The 24078-nt window shown below is 41.8% G+C and overlaps 2 protein-coding genes across 8 annotated transcripts; both read left to right on the top strand.

Moving 5' to 3' along the window:
* Window positions 1-797: 797 nt before the first annotated feature.
* Window positions 798-13597, top strand: vps33b (VPS33B late endosome and lysosome associated). 3 transcript variants are annotated; one of them, XM_041899183.2, is made up of 24 exons: window positions 798-854; window positions 2457-2601; window positions 2941-3021; window positions 3153-3214; window positions 3336-3385; window positions 4016-4083; window positions 4187-4232; window positions 4319-4413; window positions 4638-4742; window positions 5085-5175; window positions 5410-5487; window positions 5702-5775; window positions 5868-5954; window positions 6169-6259; window positions 6739-6813; window positions 6926-6990; window positions 7265-7319; window positions 7425-7471; window positions 7876-8008; window positions 9772-9845; window positions 12333-12434; window positions 12536-12611; window positions 12757-12879; window positions 13227-13597. In XM_041899183.2, exons 2-24 carry the CDS (start codon window positions 2506-2508, stop codon window positions 13304-13306), a joined length of 1854 nt encoding a protein of 617 aa, XP_041755117.1. In that variant the 5' UTR covers window positions 798-854; window positions 2457-2505; the 3' UTR covers window positions 13307-13597. The 3 variants fall into 3 exon arrangements, with proteins under 3 accessions (XP_041755117.1, XP_041755116.1, XP_045065526.1); XM_041899182.2 differs by having other exon boundaries at window positions 808-854; window positions 2214-2601; XM_045209591.1 differs by lacking the exon at window positions 798-854 and having other exon boundaries at window positions 1962-2601.
* A 113-nt stretch (window positions 13598-13710) lies between these two features.
* On the top strand, window positions 13711-23157 carry prc1b (protein regulator of cytokinesis 1b). 5 transcript variants are annotated; one of them, XM_041899186.2, is made up of 15 exons: window positions 13728-13986; window positions 14498-14630; window positions 14986-15108; window positions 15680-15913; window positions 16371-16541; window positions 16901-17050; window positions 17464-17611; window positions 17857-17993; window positions 18821-18916; window positions 19117-19263; window positions 19617-19727; window positions 19980-20093; window positions 21606-21717; window positions 21921-21961; window positions 22612-23157. In XM_041899186.2, the coding sequence occupies exons 1-15, from the start codon at window positions 13976-13978 to the stop codon at window positions 22681-22683; spliced, it is 1800 nt and encodes a 599-aa protein (XP_041755120.2). In that variant the 5' UTR covers window positions 13728-13975; the 3' UTR covers window positions 22684-23157. The 5 variants fall into 5 exon arrangements, with proteins under 5 accessions (XP_041755121.2, XP_041755120.2, XP_041755118.2 ...); XM_041899184.2 differs by having other exon boundaries at window positions 13729-13986; window positions 21606-21794; XM_041899187.2 differs by lacking the exon at window positions 19980-20093 and having other exon boundaries at window positions 13711-13986; window positions 21606-21794.
* The last annotated feature ends 921 nt before the right edge of the window (window positions 23158-24078 follow it).

Raw genomic sequence — 24078 nt, 5'->3', positions numbered from 1 at the left:
CAAGCCTGTGTTGCTTTCTCAGGTGGGCTGGCAGTCTTTTGACCACTTCATGACAGCCTGTCATGGGGCAAGGCCTGGAGTGATGATAGTTTTTAGCCTTGCTGCTACTGCCACCATGTCTGCTTGGTGCTCGGAGGCTGAATGTGTTGACTGCAGACTGGGCCTCCTCTCTGCCCCACTCATGGACCTGCCGCAGGTGACGAGGGAGGTGAATGACAGTGACCTGGCAGCCATCCACTGGACACCTCTTCACTCCTCTCCTCTGTGTTTTGTGTTTGTTTTCCTTCTTTTGAGACTTTGGTCCACAACTGTAAACATATTATTGACAACAAAGAAGAGAACATGGTTATGATAGAGACATGGGTGATGATGTTGGAACTAAGGTGAGGAAGGTTTGCTCTGCTAGGGACCTGGTGCATCTAAATGGTCTAAAGAGGATCTTCAGGATAATGGAAAGCAACATGGTGGGTGCTGGATGCTGCCAACTTGGTATTTGCTTTCAACAATCCAGTTTTCCACCACATTAGTCCTAATGATTTGTATATAGCTACATCTGATTAGTTAATAAGGAGAGGCTGCGGTCCCTATTGGATAGTTGGTTTCTTCGGGGTCTTTAGGCCGTTGATCTTGGTGCTTTTCAGCAGAAAATGTAATCGTCTCCAACAATATAACCGAATCTGAACTCATAGTAGCAAGTTGCATACATTAAACAGAAAAGTGCATTGACTAGGTTTTCCAAACAGTTTAAATTTAAATCTCCAATCATGTCTTGACATACGGTGCCCTCTATTTACTTGTCCGTAGTGAAACAAAGATTCGCAACATTCCATCCGCACATCCGGAAACAATCCAAGGTAATGTCCCTAGTTAGCTAGAGTTGATAGAGGATTTTTGTTTCTTTTCAATTTTTTAATCAGTCTAAATCGTCCAATAAACTATACAGTAACGGTATATACATTTGGTTTTAATGACTGTCGTGGTCCCTAGTTGCCACAGACAGTTAATCATGGTGTGACTACTAAATCAGCTGATAGCTACAGTATGCTAACGTTAGCCCTCGAAAACCCTTCTCTGTATGTAGGGTTTTCAGCACATTCGCCTGCATTTGGCTCCATGTGAACTAAAATTCCGACGCTGTGTTTTAACGTTTAGGAAAGTAAATAATAATCGCTTTCAAACCGGTTTTCGAAACGTATACTGATATGCCCCTTATCTTTCATATCAGTGACAAATAATATTTTAAATTAAAAATATACACTATACTGTAGCTGCCCGGTTCCAAGGGGCAAAAGGGGGATTAGCCCCCTCAGTTGAAACTTGTGCCCCTTCAGTTTTTGTTTTATGTCCCTATATAAAAATATTTTTTAAAAGTTCGATTGATTGACAGGTTGGTACAAAATCTGTCTCTGCTGTGCTGTGTCAGCACAATGGACAGAGCCCACTGCTGTGTGTGTGTGTAGGGTAGGGGCGCCTGGTCTCAGAGCATTTCTTAATATTCTGTACTTAAATCTGAGACATTCATTTACATTTACATTTACATTTACGTCATTTAGCAGACGCTCTTATCCAGAGCGACTTACAAATTGGTACATTCACCCTATAGCCAGTTTAGTAGGATATGTTACATTTCGTATTGTATGTATTAATTTGTGGATATCCATCACCCATTTCGTATGATATGTGACAAATTATAATTCGTATTCCATGTTACGAATTTACAAAACGTACAATATATTACGAATTTGCTAAACTTATTATATGTTACGAATTCTAGCTAGGTGGCTAACGTTAGCTAGCTCGCTAATGTTAGCTAGGGGTTATTGTTAAGTTTAGGGGTTAGGCGAAGGGTTAGCTAAAAGGGTTAGGGTTAGGCGAAGGGTTAGCTAAAAGGGTTAGCTAATATGCTAAGTAGTTGCAAAGTAGCAAAAAAGTATTAAGTAGTTGAAAAGTTGCTAAAATGCTCAAGTTGCCCATGATGAGATTCAAACACGCAACCTTTAGGTTGCTAGACGTTCGCAAATGTTAATAATAATGTTAATACTTAGTTATTATAGTGATGAGAGAGTATACATTAAGATCTAATTTTGGATTTTGCGAATGACAGGTATCACATTGGTTGCTGAATTAGGCTACTGTATTGCTACCTACCAAGAAATACCTGCCTGCTACTACTACTAACGTTACTACTACCACTACACTTTATTCCCTTACAGAGGATATAAAGGTTGAGGGTGTCCAGATAAGGTGTTCAAGTGCATTTTCAAGTGCAGTATCTGCAGACCTTTCGTCATCATTGTGAAGCTACCCACTGGGCACAGAAATCAATTCAACTTCTATTCCACGTTGGTTCAACTTAATTTCATTGAAATGATGCGGAAACAGCGTTGATTCAACCAGTGTGTGCCCAGTGGGTAGCCCCGCAACACTCGCCATCACAGCTGGATTGTATTTTCCAGGGAGGTGAATGGTTGGGCAGGTGTGCTACTCTGTTCCACCTCTGGCCCCATGGCTCACAGTGTCAGGGGAGATGCCCCTGAGCTCCCTGACTTCTCTCTGCTCAAGAGGCTGGCCAGGGACCAGCTCATCTACCTACTGGAACAGGTAGGACTACTCCACTCATATTCCCCCCCACTCGGGTTATCAATTGCCTTGGCTCTCAGTATCCACAAGTACCAACACAAGTCATGGATCCTATTAAAGTTGTAAAGCCTGGGTCAGTTTCCCAGACAGTCCTGGTCCTGGACTAAAAATCTGTTTCAATTGAGATTCTATAGGCTTAATCTGTGTCTGGGAAACCGACCCTCTGTGTTTCTAAATGCATTTTAGTCTCTACTGCTGGTAGCAATCCTAAATTCCTCTTCTGGGGATTGAATAGGTATATTCATCATCATCATCCGCATCATCATCATCATACTGCATTTTTACTCTCCTGATTCAAAGCTACCTGGGAGAAAGGACCTATTCATTGAGGCAGATTTGATGAGCCCCCTAGACCGCATTGCTAATGTAACAACACTAAAGGTACATGTCATTGTTATGTTTCTAAATATTTCTGTATACCGTGTTGATTATGTCTGTCCTTTTATATATCAGTTTACCAGGTTACGATGAGGTTCAATCATATACAATCTTTGTCACCCATCTCCTTGTAGCAACATGATGTGGACAAGCTTTACAAAGTGGAATACAAACCCATTGTCAGCACCTCAGATCAGTAAGTAGCTAATCCTATAGTAGTTCCATAGATCTACTTCTCTTTTCTTGTCTTGGAGGAACAAGTAACACCGCCATAACAATGTTGTAATAAAGCCATAACAATGTGCCTTCCTTGACAGACTATGCTTCCTGATCCGTCCAAGAATACAAACTGTCAAGTGGATATGTGGTAAGTAGAATGGTGGCACGCTGATATTGAAATTCAACTGATTCATATTGTATTCCATTAAAGTGTAATTGTTGGGATGCAAATGCAGTGAAATATTAAGTTAGCAACGCTATTCCCTTCCTGAGAAATGAAGTACTGTCGTCCCAGACTTTGAAATGCCTTTTCTGGGTCAGTGGTTTTATTGACAGTGCTTCTGGAGTACATTGTGTTAACTATGCAGACAAATGCTTCTGATTTCATGTCCTGGGTCAGGAAGACAATGAGGGAAATCACTCTGTTTTGAGTTTGAGTTGATTTATTCTTGCTCACAGATAAAACTGAAGAAATGCAGAATTTACATTACTAAAATTGCATAAGACTAATTTAAAATACAAAGCACATAATACTTGACATAAATAGAATACAGAACACTTGAAACATTACAGGACATTTTTCATGAAGGAAATTGAAATATTAAAATGTGATTGTAAAAAATAGAATTTTTTGGGAAACCATTTAAGAGCTAGAGTTATTATACAGTCTGACAGCAGTGGGTAGAGTGGCGTTTCACAGGCGGTTCGTACGGGCAGTTATACAGGACAGTTTGTGGCTGTTTCTTATACCCACTGACAAATTGGTTTCCTTTTCCAGATGTGGTCAATGCAGACAAAGCATTTGGGAGATTCAGAAGATACAAGATCATATTTAGCCCTCAGAAGGTAATTATATGTATTTAGTATTTACTGTATGTTTTCTGTAATATTTGTATTTATTTATTTTCTTTGCTCATTCTTCTCCTGATTTCCGTGTCTCCTCCTACAGTTTTATGCATGCGGGAACCTTTTGGAGGAGCAGGGAATCTTTGGTGGTAGGTGTCTTTTGATATTTCGTATTCATATTTTGGTATTCCAGATGTTTTAATGTTAACAGACACTTTTTCACTCCCTTGTGAAGATGTGACTACTGATGAGTGGTCATTCTACCTCCTGCCCCTGGACGATGACATCATCAGCTTGGAGCTTCCGGAATTCTTCAGAGACAACTTCCTGGTAATGATAGACAGTAGTGCTGACGGGAGCTGTATTTAGAAATAGAAGTCCCACTTTATGATGCAAACATTATGTATTTACAGATAGTTACATTAGCAGGTACAGTGTAATAACAAATTAGTAACACATTTTGACATATAACTAACAACCTAGTACTGGGACTAGTGTGGTTGTATTAATAGTGCTAAATATTTTGCTAACACGCATGACCTGTGTGTCCACAGGAGGGGGACCAGCGCTGGGTGAGAACAGCGGGCAGTGCCCTGCATCTCCTGCACTCCGTCTACGGCCCTTTCTCTAAGGTGTATGGGATTGGACGATGCTCCAAGGTAAAATCAGCTCAATACATCAACACTCTTTAATGTGCTGTTGTATACCACAATTCAGCGTATAGCTGCCTTGTATACTGAATTAAAACGACACTAAAATACATCTGGGATTATGATTCTAGATGGTACTGAATGAATGATTTACTATGGGTGCCAGTCTGTTTATGCTTCAGCCAACCAGTCTTTGTCTTGTTCATCAAGGTAGAGCTGTATTGTTGTTGAACGCAGACACAGTCAGAAAGCAGCATCAGTACAGATTATTTAGATTTTTCAAACACCATGATTTAGATGAGATTCATATAGTAAGTGTTAACAGTATGTCTGTTCTCTTGTCTGGTTCAGATGGCGTATGAATCGTGGAGGGAGCAGGTGGAGGAGGGGGAACAGAGGGCGCGTCAAGCGGAGATCGGAAATGTGTTTCTCATTGACAGAGGTAGATCTTCCTTGAACTGTGGATAACTGCAGTTGTGACGTTTATCTTATTTGTTGCTCTCATTTTTTGACATTTTAAATATGCTATAGGATAATGGTGTTATTATGAATTCTCATGGACTAACGTATGAAAATGTGGATTTCGAATGGAATTCTCCTTTAAGTATAGCAATAGGGTGACGCGTCATAATAATAGTTGATATCATACTAATGGTTTTTCTCATTCTCTTTGCAGATGTGGACCTTGTGACTCCTCTGTGCTCCCAGGTTGTCTATGAAGGACTTGTAGATGATATTTTCAGAATTAAATGTGGTAAGCAATGATATTTGCTCTGATTACAGTCTCTACTTTGAAATAGCTATACGGCATGTGGTCTTTATATATTGTGTCCTTGTCAAGGACCACACATACACTGAAGCCTCTTATTGCTGTATGCCATTACAGTTGCAATAAGATCTTAATGCCATTGTTTGCAATGTATGTCCATTGTCTGTATGGAATTATAATTTTTCTCTTTGTCATATAGGATGTGTAGAGTTTGGTCCAGAAGTCACCTCCTCTGAGAAGAGTATAAAAGTGATGCTAAACTCTCAAGATAAGGTTGGCCTTTTAACACGGTTTAATTTATATCATTTCCCCTTCACTGGTTTAAGGATAAGTCTCACTGGAATTTGTATGTGTTTCTCTCTCAGGTTTTCAACGAGATCAGGAACGAGCATTTCTCCCAGGTGTTTGGCTTCCTAAGTCAAAAGGCCCGAAACCTCCAGACTGCATATGATGTGAGTGTTTCATTCTGACCATATTTACACCTTTATTTGCTAGGTATGGTAAGCTGATTGAGAGCACATGATCATTTACAACAATGCCTCCTGGTGAAGCATTGCCCTGCGTGGATGCATAATATTTGTCTTAAATGTCCTCTTTCTTTACATCAAAGAGTAGAAGTTCATGTTTGATGATTATTCATCTCCCTCCGGCTCTCTGTCTTTGCAGAAGCGTAGTGGGATGGACATTAAACAGATGAAGACGTTTGTGTCGGAGGAGCTGAAAGGGTTAAAACAGGAGCATCGGCTCCTCAGTCTGCGTGAGTATTGAGTCTCATATATCCGAATCAGATGACATTGAGGGAAATGGTTATTTGTCTTCACCTGTTGAATTAGAATTATAGTCTTGGATATATTTTAGAATCCTTGCCTTAAAGGTTAGAAGGGATACTTCAGGATTTTGGCAATGAAGCCCTTTATCTACTTCCCCAGAGTCAGATGAATTGGTGGATACCATTTTTATGTCTGCGTGCAGTTTGAACAAAGTTGTTAACTAACATTAGCACAATGAATGGAAGTCTATGGTAACTGCTAGCATGCTAGTAGATACTAAAGACTTTCAGTCATTGCGCTAACACTAGTTAACATTGGCTTGCGAAACTACCTCTAACTTCCTTCATACTGGATGCAGAGACATAAAAACGGTGTCCATGAGTTCATCTGACTCTGAGGAAGTAGATAAAGGGCTTCATTGCAAAAGTCCCGAAGTATCCCTTTAAAAAGACATGTCTCTCTTCAGATATTGGTGCCAGTGAGTCAATGATGAAAAAGAAAACAAAGCAGGACTTCCAAGAGCTGTTGAAGACAGAGCACTGTAAGATTACATTACATAGGCTATACTGTACTTTGAGGCATGTGTTTTTTCCCCATATGAATCCCATTTCCTGCGTTGCATAATAACTGATACTTATTTCCCCACCCGACAGCCTTACTGGAGGGGTTTGAAATCCGTGAATGTATTTCCTACATAGAGGAACATATCAATAGACAGGTGAGATTGTCTCCAAGATAATGGTACCATAGCAATATAGTTAATAGAAAGGACGTCTCCATTCATGTCAATTACATCATAATGGGTGTACCCATGAGTTTACCAGACAAGTTGCCAGGGTTAGAGCTTCCAAGCCCGTTCTATTCACTCTATTTCTATGAATGGTACATGAATACCGGTAATCATAGTGCTAAATCGGCCCAATAACATTTTTTATTGCAGGTTGTATTAATCAATTGTGTTATCATCCGCCTTATTGTGGTATCCACCTTAGGTCTCTATGTTGGAAAGTATGAGACTCCTTTGTCTGCTGTCTCTCACAGAAAATGGTGAGTCTTCACAGAGATGTTTTTTAACCAAACACATGAAAATATAATTGATCTCATGATAAGATTCTTAGTCCTTTTAAATCAGCTGTTTATATTTTCCTTCAGGCCTCCTTCCCAAAGATTATCGGTCATTAAAAGCCCAGTTTCTACAGGTGGGTCCTGCTATCACAGGTATTGTTTTAAATTATATCTAGCACTGGTTGGGAAAAACTGGTTGCAATGGTGTCAGGCTGACGTCTTTTGTAATGTCATGGTCATGTTGTGTACTGGTTGGAAAAAAAAATATATTTTTACAAATCTTTTTAGTGACCAGAAAAATATGACCTCTCCCAGTCCCAGACATCTTGACATTGTCAGGAAAAATATATGTCTTTACAACCATAAAATGATGTCATTATGACATCCCAGGCCAAATGTAGCCCACTAGTGTGTTACTGTGTCACACTGTCAGTGTATGTGCATTTAGACTGGATTAGTTCTGTATCTTTGTATTTCCATTGTTGTTTTGTTGGAGCCTTTTCATTGTTATATAGTTCTGTCCTATTTCCTCTCTCAGAGTTATGGCGCTGACCACCTCCTGACGTTCTCCAACCTGAAGCAGCTAGGCCTGCTGGTGGAGCAGCAGCCTGGAGAGACCCTCACTGTCATGGAGAGCAGAGTGGGCAAACTGGTCAACGACAAAACTGCAGGTCAGATCAAGGCTGAGTCCCAATATCGTTACTGTGTTTAAGACAGGCTGGGTCCCAATACTGTGTTTAAGACAGGCTAGGTCCCAATACCATTACTGTGTTTAATACAGGCTAGGTCCCAATACCATTACTGTGTTTAATACAGGCTGGGTCCCAATACCATTACTGTGTTTAATACAGGCTAGGTCCCAATACCATTACTGTGTTTAATACAGGCTGGGTCTCAATACCGTTACTATATATAACACCTACTCATTCAAGGGTTTTTCTTTATTTTTACTATTTTCTACATTGTAGAATAATAGTGAAGACATCAAAACTATGAAATAACACATATGGAATCATGTAGTAACCAAAAAAGGGTTAAACAAATCAAAATATATTTTATATTTGAGATTCTTCAATTAGCCACCCTTTGCCTTGATGACAGCTTTGCATTCTCTCAACCAGCTTCATGAGGTAGTCACCAGGAATGCATTTCAATTAACAGGTGTGCCTTTTTAAAAGTTAATTTGTGGAATTTCTTTCCTTCTTAATGCGTTTGAGCCAATCAGTTATGTTGTGACAAGGTAGAGGGGGTGTACAGAAGATAGCTCTATTTGGTAAAAGACCAAGTCCATATTATGGCAAGAACAGCTCAAATAAGCAAAGAGAAACGACAGTCCATCATTACTTTAAGACATGAAGGTCAGTCAATACGGAAAATGTCAAGAACTTTGAACGTTTCTTCAAGTGCAGTCGCAAAAACCATCAAGAGCTGTGATGAAACTGGCTCTCATGAGGACCGCCACAGGAATGGAAGACCCAGAGTTACCTCTGCTGCTGAGGATAAGTTCAATAGAGTTACCAACCTCAGAAATTGCAGCCCAAATAAATGCTTCACAGAGTTCAAGTCACAGACACATCTCAACATCAACTGTTCAGAGGAGATTGTGTGAATCAGGCCTTCATGGTTGAATTGCTAGAAAGAAACCACTACTAAAGGACACCGATAAGAAGAAGAGACTTGCTTGGGCCAAGAAACACGAGCAATGGACATTGGACAGGTACAAATGTGTCCTCTGGTCTGGAGTCCAAATTGGAGATTTTTGGTTCCAACCGTCGTGTCTTTGTGAGACGTGGTGTGGGTGAACGGATGATCGCCGCATGTGTATTTCCCACCATAAAGCATGGAGGAGGAGGTGTTATGGTGTGGGGATGCTTTGCTGGTGACACTGTCTGTGATTTATTAAGAATTCAAGGCACACTTAACCAGCATGACTACCACAGCATTCTACAGCGATACGCCATCCCATCTGGTCTGGGCTTAGTGGGACTATCATTTGTTTTTCAACAGGACAATGACCCAACACACCTCAAGGCTGTGTAAGGGCTATTTTACCAAGAAGGAGAGTGATGGAGTGCTGCATCAGATGACCTGGCCTCCACAATCCCCTGACCTCAACCAAATTGAGATGGTTTGGGATGAGTCGGACCTCAGAGTGAAGGAAAAGCAGCCAACAAGTGCTCAGCATATGTGGGAACTCCTTCAAGACTGTTTGAAAAGGATTCCATATGTGTTATTTCATAGTTTTGATGTCTTCACTATTATTCTTCAATGTAGAAACATTGTACAAATAAAGAAAAACCCTTGAACGAGTAGGTGTTCTAAAACTTTTGACCGGTAGTGTACATCATAGATATACTGTACCTTAGAGTCCTGACAATGACAAGATGCTCTGCAAAATATCAGCACTTTAACCTTTCAACATGTTCTATTTTAGGAAAGCTGACTGACGCCTTCTCCTCCCTGGCCAAGAAGAGCAATTTCCGTGCCTTGAGCAGGAGACTCAATCTGGTACGCAGTCTTTTAATTTAATTGACAACCTTCAAAAACATCATTACATGTATTGAGTTACTTTAACTTTATGAAATTTCACAAACATTATAGGGCAGTTTCACGTACACAGATCCTGGACTAAAAGCCTTTTTATTAATGGAGATTCTCCATTAAGCTTTGTTTTCAATCCAGGACTAGGGCAGGACAGGGTCAGGAAACTGCCCCTAAAACAGGGGTTCCCAAACTTTTTGGGCCCGCAATCCCATTTTGATACAGTGGGGAGAACAAGAATTTGATACACTGCCGATTTTGCAGGTTTTCCTACTTACAAAGCATGTAGAGGTCTGTAATTTTTATCATAGGTACACTTCAACTGTGAGAGACGGAATCAAAAACAAAAATCCAGAAAATCACATTGTATGATTTTTAAGTAATTAATTTGCATTTTATTGCATGACATAAGTATTTGATCACCTACCAACCAGTAAGAATTCCGGCTCTCACAGACCTGTTAGTTTTTCTTTAAGAAGCCCTCCTGTTCTCCACTCATTACCTGTATTAATTGCACCTGTTTGAACTCGTTACCTGTATAAAAGACACCTGTCCACACACTCAATCAAACAAACTCCAACCTCTCCACAATGGCCAAGACCAGAGAGCTGTGTAAGGACATCAGGGATAACATTGTAGACCTGCACAAGGCTGGGATGGGCTACAGGACAATAGGCAAGCAGCTTGGTGAGAAGGCAACAACTGTTGGCACAATTATTAGAAAATGGAAGAAGTTCAAGATGACGGTCAATCACCCTCGGTCTGGGGCTCCATGCAAGATCTCACCTCGTAGGGCATCAATGATCATGAGGAAGGTGAGGGATCAGCCCAGAACTACACGGCAGGACCTGGTCAATGACCTGAAGAGAGCTGGGACCACAGTCTCAAAGAAAACCATTAGTAACACACTACGCCGTCATGGATTAAAATCCTGCAGCGCACGCAAGGTCCCCCTGCTCAAGCCAGCGCATGTCCAGGCCCATCTGAAGTTTGCCAATGACCATCTGGATGATCCAGAGGAGGAATGGGAGAAGGTCATGTGGTCTGATGAGACAAAAATAGAGCTTTTTGGTCTAAACTCCACTCGCCATGTTTGGAGGAAGAAGAAGGATGAGTACAACCCCAAGAACACCATCCCAACCGTGAAGCATGGAGGTGGAAACATCATTCTTTGGGGATGCTTTTCTGCAAAGGGGACAGGACGACTGCACCGTATTGAGGGGGAGGATGGATGGGGCCATGTATCGCGAGATCTTGGCCAACAACCTCCTTCCCTCAGTAAGAGCATTAAAGATGGGTCGTGGCTGGGTCTTCCAGCATGACAACGACCCGAAACACACAGCCAGGGCAACTAAGGAGTGGCTCCGTAAGAAGCATCTCAAGGTCCTGGAGTGGCCTAGCCAGTCTCCAGACCTGAACCCAATAGAAAATCTTTGGAGGGAGCTGAAAGTCCGTATTGCCCAGCGACAGCCCCGAAACCTGAAGGATCTGGAGAAGGTCTGTATGGAGGAGTGGGCCAAAATCCCTGCTGCAGTGTGTGCAAACCTGGTCAAGACCTACAGGAAACATATGATCTCTGTAATTGCAAACAAAGGTTTCTGTACCAAATATTAAGTTCTGCTTTTCTGATGTATCAAATACTTATGTCATGCAATAAAATGCAAATTAATTACTTAAAAATCATACAATGTGATTTTCTGGATTCTTGTTTTAGATTCGGTCTCTCACAGTTGAAGTGTACCCATGTACTACATGGTTTGTAAGTAGGAAAACCTGCAAAATCAGCAGTGTATCAAATACTTGTTCTCCCCACTGTATATAAAAAAATGTGCGACCGCACGATGTCAAAAAAGTGATCTAATCAATGACAAATGTTTACTTTTTTTAATTGGGGCTATGACAGTCTATCACAAATCAGTCTGACAGTACTTTTGACAGTATTTCAATCTGAAGGAAGTATGGTTTGAAATGACTGAAATGCATCAGGAAAGGTATAAATTGAGAAGATCATCAGGCAATAGTGTTGTATGATTTTCAGTCTGAATCTTCAGTCTGATCTTCAGTCTGATTTAGTGCCTGGTCTTATCCAGTCTGTTCTAATGAGTCCTGCGCGGCTTGTGGGCTTTGTAGAGGGAAACAATAGTCTAATCTTACAGTGATGGGGTCATAATACTTTGTAGCTTAAACCGTTCAAAAGATAGAGACACATTTGTATGAAGAAAACAGAAACCGCTCTGTTTATTACAACCGCATCTAGCGGCTACCGGAGGTTACTGACGTAACCCTGGTTCTAAGAACCAAGCGCGATTTTCTTTATTTTCTTTTTTTCAGAGTTTCTCTCGCGACCCCATTTTCAAATCACGACCCCTAGTTTGGGAAACGCTGCCTTAAAATAACTCTGTAACCAAACAGTATTGCAATGAAACCGGATATCCTTACTGTATCTACATCAAGGTGCCCAAGTCGGATGAAGAATATGACCTCCGTGTCCCTCGAGACATGGCCTATATCTTCAGTGGAGCCTACATTCCTTTGAGCTGCAAACTCATCGAACAGGTAGGTGGACTCCAACATGAATAAACTCATGGGTACTAAGACAGAAGTGTGTTACAATTAGTGATATAATAAAAAGTATTGCGCTTGTTCTACGTCTGCAGGTATTGGAGCGTGATGGTTGGACAGGGCTCGAGGAAGTCACACGCATGCTCAACGGCCATGAATTTGCAGTCACAGGTAAGACAAGTGGGCTTGACATTGACACTGAAATGTATGTAAAAAGCACGTTTCAATGGACAGTCCATAGAGTAAAGGGGAACACTCAGAGCATTCCAGTTCTTTATTTTCTCCCTCTCTCTCTCTACCTCTCTACCTCTCTCAGCAGGTAGTAACGGATCAGACGCAAGGGTGAAGACCGATTCCCAGCGTATCATCCTAGTCATGTTCCTGGGTGGCTGCACCTTCTCAGAGATCTCAGCACTGCGCTTTCTGGGCAGAGAGAAAGGTAAGGAAGGCTTTCTATTGGGATTCTGAAGGGTGGTGGTACTAGAAATGTAACAGTGTGTCAATGTAGGGGACAGCAGAAGCTTTGAGAGGTGGGCCAGTAACCGGAGGGTTGCCGGTTCGAATCCCAGTGCTGACAGGGAAAAATGGGGAGGGTGTGAGTTAGGGAAATATCTATTCATGCCTCCATTTCTACCTCTATTTCTCCTAGGTTAGACATTTATTGTGGTGACTACAAAGTTTACAATAAGCGTTTTATATAGGTCAAGCGGGTTCTTCATATTAACTTTGTACCATTTGAAAAAGAGACCCTGGTCTCAATTGGGATTCTGTCTCTGGTGTTTCTAGGTCTTAAATTCATTGTGGTGACCACAGCTATCACAAACAGTGCCAGACTTCTGGAGTCTATGTTGGACAACCATGCATGAGTCCTGGGGTCTTTCTATCATTGCCAATGGGAGCATCCAGCTTGTGGTCCAAGACATCATGGGGACACATACAGATGACTTTTTGGACATTTTGGATCTACAATATGACAACAACTACATGTTTGCACCTGTTATTCAGAGTATTGTATTGGAGGCAGTCTCAACTTGATCTGGTTGAGAAAACAATGGATTGACATTGGAAAATATTCCATCATAGTGCTATACCAACTGCAAAAGGTGTATAAATAATGTTGTTTTCTGTCCACAGTACAAAATAAATATGATGTTTTATTTGTTGTGTCTGTGATTTATAATACATTATATTTATGAATCTTACGGATATCAAATACATGTAGATAAATAATGACGTTTTTGTACAGCGACATTTGAAAGCATGTCTGTCACTTTGCTGGTAATTACTGTTCGTTTTCTTGAGTCCACGCCCTTGCGCATGCGCTCATGGTACCAACATGTCTAGACGATGACATATTGGCCGTCCTCAACCAATGAGGGACAAGACCACATTTTGATGCATATTTTTGAATCGGTCAGAAACGGCTTGAGAGAGACTTAACACAGGCAAGGCTGAAGGACAGCGCGCTCAGGATTTATGAGCAGTTTTGCTGCTAGTTACAACACAACTGACTTAAAAATTACTGGGACTTCGCGATGAGGAAGAGGCAAGTGAATTGTATTTGTAAAAAGTCTTGCATTTGGCATGCAGAATTGAAATGTCAAGCTAGCTAACTTAACTGACAGAACAGCAGTGTTTTGTGACTAACGTTATAGCTAGCTAGCTAAAACTAGTTACCTATCTAGAAATAAGACTGCAAGATTACTGATCAGTTTTATAAAAATGTTAGCTAACGTTAATGTCAATTTGCCAGGAGTGACTAACGTTAGGCAAGACAGACTCGGCTGCGAGCTCGTTAGCTTACGTTACTGTAGTCCTGTAACAGTTAACGATTGGGTGTGCCTGCAAAATTGAATGGATTGACTGCTAGTGTGCTACCAATTCAAAGACTGATCAATTACAATAGCAGGACGACATTGACACTAACGTTAACATTATTGCTGCAGTGCTGCCCCTTGTCGTTGCAACTTGCAGCAGTCCAGCAAAGTCAAGTAACGTTAGCTAGTCATGCCAGTCCAAAAATGTAACCTTTTATATATGTCCCCGGCCCATTCCAGTGAGGTGCTCGCAGCCGAGTCAGTGGCTTGCCTGAATAAAGCTCTCTGCCACCTAAAGGACATCTGGGAAGAGATAGGAATTCCAGAAGACCAGAGACTACAGAGAACCAATGTGGTCAAGAATCACATCAAGGTGAGTCAAAACAAATTGACACTCAAGCATAGAGTGTAATTATTCTCCAAGGAACAACATTCTCAAAGCCGTGACACCTGTCTGTGCACCTGCTGTAGCTAGTTAACTAGCTAGCTCTGGTCCAGGGCGTTAGTGCGGCTCGACGCCCTGGTGAAGAGCTAGTACAGTGGCTAGCTAACCTACTTTTGAGGGGTGTGTAAATGTTGCTAGGGAATATGTGTCATGTAGCCTATCTATTTAGTCTGCGAAATGTGAGATTTCTAGAAGTAGCTAATTCAAGAACCAGCTACTCTCTTTAACTATGGATTCGTTCCTATATGTGGACTGACTAGTCATTTCTGCACATCTCTCACAGGGTTTGTTAGACATGATGATAACAGAGGAGGAGTCTCTTAGGACCAGACTGTTGAGCAGCATCGAAGCCTGTCGCAAACAATTGGATAAGCTGTGCTTGGAACTGCAGCTACCCCCGTTTGAGGTAAGCATCCTAACAGTTTCTAACAAGGTCTGCAAAGTTATACTAGTATGCTAATGACATAAATCATAGAAATATGACTAGAACAGACATTCCCATTCAACTCAATGTCCCACTAAAATTACCATGGTCTGATTGAATTTGTCCTTTCTAGTAATTCTATTTCTAGGATAAAGCGTGTATGGCTTACTATGAGGATTTATGGATTTATTGCTGTCCATTTCTTGGAGATCAGTGGATGGAGAAAAAAAAGGGCTATTACGGAAAATAAGGGAATGAGGCCATTCCAGACTGTTTAGATGATGCCTCTGGGGAAGTCCATTTTCGATTTTGAAGATTTCTTTGGAGAAACATTCTGCCTGTGCCTTCCTGGGTTGGGGTCAATTCAGAAAGTAAACTGAAATTTTATTTTACCCTGAATACTCAAAATTGAAATGGCATTAACCCCAACCCTGGTGTCTTCCCTGGGTACAGCTCTGGGATCAGTTTCCCCTCCCCAATCCTCAACTTAACCATTAGTGGGGGAAATGCAGTGCCTAGGGGCAACTTCACCCAACACCTTTTCTCTCACCAGGAGGAGCGGGGCGTCACCATGCTGCAGCAGGAGAAGGAGATCCGGACCCAGGTGGAGGGGTTGGTGAAGGAGCGGACCCAGAGGATGCAGCAGCTCAAGGCCTTGACAGAGCGCGACCAAGACCTGTGTGACACTCTGTGTTCAGAGCCCTACGCCCTCGACCCCAACGCTGTGCCCTCCCTGGAGCAGCTGGACGGCTTCCGCCAGCACATCGCCAGCCAGACCGCAGAGAAGGTGGATAGGGATTTGTAATAAAAGCAGAGCTGGGTTCGCATACCAGTAGTATTTGTAAAAAATAAATGTAGCTGCACTTGATTGAGCTTACCTGGCGCAATGGAACTAATGGAATAGTCCCAAAGGAGCAAATCCAATGTGATGCATCACGCAGGCTCAATCAAATGCTCAAAGGATTTGAAAGAAAACATATTATTTGAACCTAGATCTGAATGATGGTGCATACTTCACCAACCCTGCTCCTGGAGAACCCAGCACTTATTTGCTGATTCAACTAATCTCTGTCTTTAATCTAGAGGCACGATTAGTTGAATTGGTTGTAGTAATGCCAAAAAAAGGTTGGCCATTGATTCTGCGCCTCACCTTAGGGAAAATAATATTGAGGAAAAACACTGATGTAAACTAATATACACATTTGAGGAGATCCCTAACGGCATGTCTCTCGGTCTGTGGGCAGGAGCGGCGGCACGCTGAGTTTGTGGGCATCAAGAGGCAGATCATCTTGTGCATGGACGACCTTGACCAGCTGCCAGAGACCAGCTTCGAGAAGGACATAGTCTGCGAGGACCAGGAGGCCTTCTGCCTGTCCAAAGACAACATCGCCTCGCTCAAACTCCTCCTCGGCCAAGTGAGAATGGAACTAATCCAATTTGTTTATGAGATGATAGTGAATGCTTTAGTTTGAGCGATACTTTGCAATGTCTGTGCAAAGTGAACAGTCGATCTGCTCACCACCACAGTACAACAACAACAGTCGACCTACACACATTACGTTTCAACAATACTATATCAGTTCATTATCACTTCACTATAGATTATCTAAATATCTTAATTTGCATTTTGTTGCTAATATCTCTCATTGGCCGTGTTCCAGGTCTTCTTTATTGCAGTCGCGTCCCACGTAAAGACAATACAGACATCCTGGAACATGCCCATTTCCGTAGTGCTCCTTTACTAACCGTCCCCTGTGTCTGTTGTTCTGTCTAGCTGGAGGAGAGGAAGGCAGAGAACCAGGCGGTGTGTGAGGCTCACAGGGAGAAGATCCAGGAGCTGTGGGACAGACTGCAGGTGCCCCAGGAGGAGAGAGAGCTCTTCTCAGAGCACATGGTCGTCTCCAAGAAGAAGAACCTGGATGCTGTTAGTGAAAACTTTTAGCTTATGTCCCAAATGGCACCCTAATCCCTTTCTAGTGCACTTATTTTGACCAGAGCCTAATGGGCCCATTTTGACCATGCCCCTTACTTGCCTAAATATTCTGAAATAACGGTTTATTTTTATTTCTGAAAGATAAGCTTGACTCAACAACTTAAAACACACATCTAAGTTTAGCTTTGTTAATGATCCAGAAAGTCAGTAGTTGTTTGTTGTTTATTTAAAGTTTGCTGGCTATCTCATTGATCCTGCTTTGTAGTATGTATACCCCTCTGGCTAGTCATCATTGTCTCCAGTAGTCTGTATCTGGCATTCTAAAGCTGTTTCTAAACAAAGTCTGTCTATTAATCAAGAGAATGTTAGAACCAAATTGTTCTCTCTTCTTTTTCACACCTCAGTTAGAAGCAGAGGGCAGGCGACTGGTGGAGCTCAAACTACTGAACATGCGTAACGTAACTGAGGCCATCCGCTCAGAGATCGCAGTGCTCTGGGAGAAATGCTTCTTCAGCAGCGACCAGCGACAGGCCTTTGTGCCCTATTATAGCGGTAAGTTGGGTTTTAGGGTTTGGATTACAGGTACAACACAAGCTTTGGTAGACCAATCAATGAATGAAGACTCCGAGAAGTCTTTCTAGTGAACAGTGTGTTTTAGAATTGTTAACTTATTAATCACATACCTGGTGCATCACATACCCATGCATTTAGTTTTCCCTTTTAAAAAGGCAATATTTTTCTCAATGTGACTTCCTGATTTTAATAATAAATGAATTATTTGTTTTTCCCTCCTTCAGATGATTTTACAGAGGAGCTGTTGGGGCTGCACGACGCTGAGATCCTGAGGCTGAAGCAGCACTATGAGGAACACAAGGAGCTGTTTGAAGGGGTTCACCGCTGGGAGGAGAGCTGGAGACTCTTCCTGGAACTAGAGGTTAGCTGTGGCGAAGCACCAATAAGCAGTTTAGTCATATAGCAGACGCTCTTATCCAGAGAGACTTGCAGTTAGTGCATTCATCTTAAGATAGCCAGGTGAGACAACCACATATCACAGTCGTAGTTAGTACATTTTTCTCAATAAAGACCTTACCAGCAAAGTCAGTGCTAGTAAGAAAAGACAAGTGCAATTATATATTTTTTAAGTGGGCTTTAAATGGATAGTTCAATTAAAAAAAAGGTTTTTGCTTATTTTCGAATTACCTAGGATGTTGTTTCATCCAAACAATTTAAGTTAAATAACATACAATTTTAAGCTCCCTTGACTTATCAAAAATAAAATAAAAATTGTTTGGCCTTACTGCTATTAGCCCATACAAACGCATTGAATGACAGATTCACTACATGGAACAACAGCTAGTCCCCCAAATACATCTAAAGGAAGTTTGTTCTGAAGTGTCAGAGATATAAGAATGATCAGGAAACATTTGTAAAAAAAATATTTGTAACATTTATTTAACCTGAAATATCATGATAGTCTATTTGGACGCTACAGATGATTTTGTGCGAAGACCGATTTTCGGGATGTCTCATGGTCTGACAAACACCGCTCTAGCTCTGTCACCTTTCACCCCAAATGCGGAAGTGTTACATAGGCGGATGCGGTGGATTGAGATGCATCCCATGCAAATAAAACAGATGTCGCTAGCTTAAACTGACAGATTTTTATGGGGATTTTTGTATTATGCTAATTATATTTCCACAGGGGCGCGGACATCGACCTTAGGGGGTTTTAACCCTTGGCATTTCCTTTTATCCCCACAGAAAAAAGCCACAGACCCCTCCAGGTTCACCAACAGAGGAGGGAATCTGCTCAAAGAGGAGAAACAGAAAGCCGAGCTCCACAAAAGCCTGCCCAAGGTAACTCATTCTGAAAAAGACGACAGGAGTCTGTATTTTTCCCTTGTTAGGCGGGTAGCTACTGTACATACTAGTACATACAAACATGACAAGGCTCTGAGTTTTTCTTGAGCAGCCGTACATAATGCTATACTATATAAACGCATACTATACTGTAAAAGGCTTGGCTATATCCCTATATTTGTGTTTTGTTTGTCCAGCTTGAGAAGAAACTGAAGGCTCAGATTGATGTGTGGGAGCAGGAGCAGGCCAGGGAGTTCCTGGTGAATGGACAGAAGTTCATGCAGTTTGTGGAGGAGCAGTGGGAGTTGCACCGCATCGAGAAAGAGAATGAGAAACTGGAGAGGGTAAAGACCTAGCTACTCATTTGAGGGCAGAATCCTAACTTGAGAGATACAGTCTTGGTCCTCTTTCCTGGACCCAGATTAAACCTAGTCCTGGACTAAGAAGCATGACCAAAGGAGAAGTGTTTTTCAGTCCATGATTAGGTTTCATTTGGATCTGGGAAACCGGGCCATTGAGCGCAACTTGTACTTTAATGTAAATCATGTATTGATGTCCACGAGAGAGATGCACGATCATAATTTGTTACACTCTTGTCTCAAGTTAGGCTTAGTGCTGTGTAGCTAAAAGTTTACTTTATTAAACTCTGAGATTACAATACTTTGATTTATATCGTTCATATTTTTCATTGTATCAGCAACTGAAAAAGAGCAAGCAGATTGAGGTGGATATGCTGTATGGGACAGCTGTCCGGACACCGACCAAACGGCGATTCCTCGGCACCGCTACCCCCACCAAAGCACGAAAGGTACCACTTCAATAACTTTGCTGCTGCTCTTTCTAGCCTTCATACTCATGTAACAATTGCATGGCCCAATCTTAGCCTGGGTATCGAGTCTGTTTCTGGACTGCATATGTTTTTATGACAAAGGTGGCTAAAGCAGAAACAAGACTGGAACCCAGGCTAACACAATCACTGGCTTGTGTTTAATTCGTTGGGCATTAATTACATGGGCTGTTGGCATCACTAACTAACTCTCTGTCTGTGCGTTCTCTCCAGCTCAATGGCACCACCTCCAGCCTCTCTAGTGCCAACTCTAACAGCACCATACGCTCAGCCTATGGCGGAACTGTCTGCCACTCACCCTCCCGCCCCCCTCACTCAGTCAACAAGGTCAGCGCAGCATGTTTGCACAATAACTAACTACACTGAAAATATATATATAAATGTAACAATTTCAAAGATTTTACCGAGTTACAGTTCATATAAGGAAATCAGTCAATTGAAATAAATTCATTAGGCACTAATCTATGGATTTCACATGACTGGGAATACAGATACCTTAGAAAAACAGTCAGTATCAGGTGTGACCACCATTTGCCTCATGCAGCGCGATACATTTATTTTGCATAGAGTTGATCAGGCTGATTGTGGCCTGTGGAAGGTTGTCCCACTCCTTTTCAATGGCTGTGCAAAGTTGCTGGATATTGGCGGGAGCTGGAACACGCTGTCGTACACGTCGATCCAGAGCATCCCAAACATGCTCAATGGGTGACATGTCTGGTGAGTATGCAGTCCATGGAAGAACTGGGATATTTTCAGCTTCCAGGAATTGTGTACAGATTCTTGCGACATTATCTTGCTGAAACATTAGGTGATGGCGGCAGATGAATGGCACGACAATGGGCCTCAGGATCTCGTCACGGTATCTCTGCATTCAAATTTCCATTGATAAAATGCAATTCTGTTTGTTGTCTGTAGCTCATGCCTGCCCATACCATAACCCCACCGCCTCCATGAGACACTCTGATCACAATATTGACATCAGCAATCTGCTCGCACACACAACGCCATCTGCCCGGTATAGTTGAAACCGGGATTCATCCGTGAAGAGCACACTTCTCCAGCGTGCCAGTGGCCATCGAAGGTGAGCATTTGCCCAATGAAGTCGGTTTCGATGCCGAACTACAGTTAGTTCAAGACCCTGGTGAGGACGACGAGCACACAGATGAGCTTCCCTGAGACGGTTTCTGACAGTTTGTGCAGAAATTGTGGTTGTGCAAACTCACAGTTTATCAGCTGTCCGAGTGGCTGGCCTCAGACAATCCCACAGGTGAAAAAGCCGGATGTGGAGGTCCTGGGCTGGCGTGGTTACACGTGGTCTGCGGTTGTGAGGCCGGTTGGACGTACTGACAAATTCTCTAAAACGATGTTGGAGGCTTATGGTAGCGACATTAACATTCAATTCTCTGGAAACAGCTCTGGTGGACATTCCTGCAATCAGCGTGCCAATTGCTCAAAACTTGAGACATCTGTGGCATTGTGTTGTGACAATTTCTTTAGAGAAATAAGCTTTTTGCATATGGAACATTTCTGGGATCTTTTATTTCAGCTCATGAAACATGGGACCAACACTTTACATGTTGCGTTTTATATTTTTGTTCAGTATTACTTTTCTCAATTTAGACCAGCCATTTGGTATGGGTAACATGCTCATCTTTGGCCAAACCCTGACATTCACTCAAAGCAAACCATCCGTTGCGTTTTCTGTTCCCAAGCCTGGAATCCAAACTGATGCTCCGTTTCACCATTGTTGACGTGATGGTGAAATGGAACATATCAGTTTGGATTCCAGGCTACCTTTTCTCCTCATCCACCTTTTTCTCTGTGTTCTCCCCCATCCAGGTCCCATCAGTACGGACCCCGGGTCGCGGTAAGCCCCCCCTCGCGGGACTGCAGGAGCGCAACAAGGAGAACATGGGCCAGGTGACCGGACTTGGAGTCCCTCTTCAGAGCGGTGGGTTTAAAACCCTGGCTAGTCCGCAGCATAACTTCAGCATTAACTCTGTCGCCAGCACTTATTCAGAGTTTGCGGTAAATTGTGTTTTTTCTGTGTTCTTTTCCACATTTACTGATTCTCTGCAGCAACACACAGTCTAGCCATGAGAGGGGTTTTAAGTGGAGAATTGTGACTAATTGATAACTGTATTCTGTTTTTAGACTGGCTTAATCAACACAGTAATCGAATCGGTTCAATCAAGGTTTGTTTGAATGTGTGAACTGCCTAAACTAAAACCATACACATCAAATCATTATTCCTGCATCCAAATATATGCATGTCATTAACCACTAAGCATTATACATTCTTAAATGCTTCATCCCTGATTATGTTCACAGGTAACAGTAGTGTACCCTCTCTTGTTAGTGTGTCCTTCTAAACCCTCTCTTGAGGGCTCTCAGGCTAGGCTGTGTCGCTGACTATTTACTGATGTAACCTTTTTATAACCAAACTCCTAATACCCTTTCTTCAGTCTTTCTCTGGCTGTCACTTTGTGATTGTTTCTGCCTTTTGAATGAAAATGTATTTGGGAAATCTGCAATTACCAGAATTGCATATTTTCTAGATTTGTGTTTGTTTACTGTCAAATTAAAACGGAGGTAGTGTCCAATGCTATTTGTCGCTACTCAATTTGTTACCTCTGCACCTTGGTCATGTTCATTAGGATATGCCATAGCAAAATGTTTTGCAATGAAAATTGGCATTTTCTAATTGGACAAGTTTAGACCGTACCTCTCCATTTATACTCTGTTTTGTATCATTTTTTAAATGTTTTGTTCCTACTGAACACTACCCTGTTGATGTTGGGTGGGAAGGGAATATCTATCCTGATCTCTGTACCTCTGTCCACAGCGAGACCTCTCCAAGGCCTCTAACACCAAGAGCAAGCCAGACATACTGAACTCCACCATCACTCACCTTTGACCCCCCCTACACTAAACAACGACGCTGTTGGTTGAATGACATCCTGCATCATTAAGTCCCCACCAGCTCTCATCTTAAAGTGGATCACTACCTTTTAGTTTTTTATTGTTGTCTGCGTTCCTATGTAAATTAAGGTAAAAATATATATATATATAATGTTGTGTAAACTATGTAAGTGTTTGGAATAAAAAAAAATTTAAGGTCATGTTATGAAATGTATCATATTGTAACAAACAATTTTTAAAGTTTTAAAATAGCACGGATGAGTATGTTCCTTATATTTAAGATGGAGCAGATAGTATTGCCTGTGTCTCGTGCTCCAAATGGTTTTGCTGAAAGAGGCTTGGGGATAGCCAGCGTTCGTACTTTCCTTCAATCCAGACTTTCACTATTTTATTATACTCGAAGCATACTGATCATGAATATTTTGCACATGTTTTCTATTGTATATTAAATCGTTTTCTTTTACACTCATAAGTTATGCGCCGTCATCACTTTTTTTTCGCAACTGTAGATTTTCTATGTATGTAGGTCACTGCATTTTTATGTAGATGTTTTTACAATTCAGTTCAGTTTCACTGACATTGAATGCCTGCAGTCTGTGTGTTCCTCCTAGCAATTTTGAGAAACAATGTCGTACGGTAGATCATATCAATCATATTGTTCTCTAGCCCAAAGGCCAGCAGATGGCGATATTGAGTCGTTAATGTCCAAAGGCATTGTTTGTGGCTGGCTATACGCCCGTGGCCGGTTCGTACATAAAACATTCTCCATTCAAAAATGAAAAATGTGCGTGTTTCATGGTGCTACTTCCTGATATTGCGTCCCCTTCTTCAGCCAGCGGTAAACAACAGACTGCTGCAACCTAAATGGCTAAAGGCGATATGCAACATCTGGGAATAGCATTCCTAGGTATTATGCTGCGTTCCAGTCATGTCGCAAACTCGGGACCCCTGACTTAAAATGAACAAAAGTTATTTGCGTAAAGCTTCCTTTTGGTTGATTCTGGTACCTCCCAAGTTGGAAACTCGGGGTCCGACTCTTCCGCCTAGGTTAGCAAGTGGAACATTTCAGAGTTTCCAACATGACTTGAACGCGCATTAGCCACCCTAGCATGGCGGTGGAAAATTGTGTTTCATAAAGCAAGTACACATACTTTCCCTGTCCCCCCCCCCCATTAGCGCCAATAAATTAAGTTAAGGAGGAACTCGACACCCTTGCAGCCTGAATGGAGGATGTGTTGTAATTTCGTTAAAATATATGTTTTATATAATCAACCATATCAAAATGAGAAGATGGCTTAATTGTCATTCTAAATCTTGTCTAATCAACAAATACATTTCTATGCATTCATTCTTTGTCTCAAGTGTTATCTTTTTGCATAGCCTGTCAAAG

The sequence above is a fragment of the Coregonus clupeaformis genome, chromosome 30 (genome assembly GCF_020615455.1).
Source record: "Coregonus clupeaformis isolate EN_2021a chromosome 30, ASM2061545v1, whole genome shotgun sequence".
Classification (NCBI taxonomy): Eukaryota; Metazoa; Chordata; class Actinopteri; order Salmoniformes; family Salmonidae; genus Coregonus; species Coregonus clupeaformis.
This window is presented reverse-complemented; position numbering and strand designations above follow the sequence as displayed.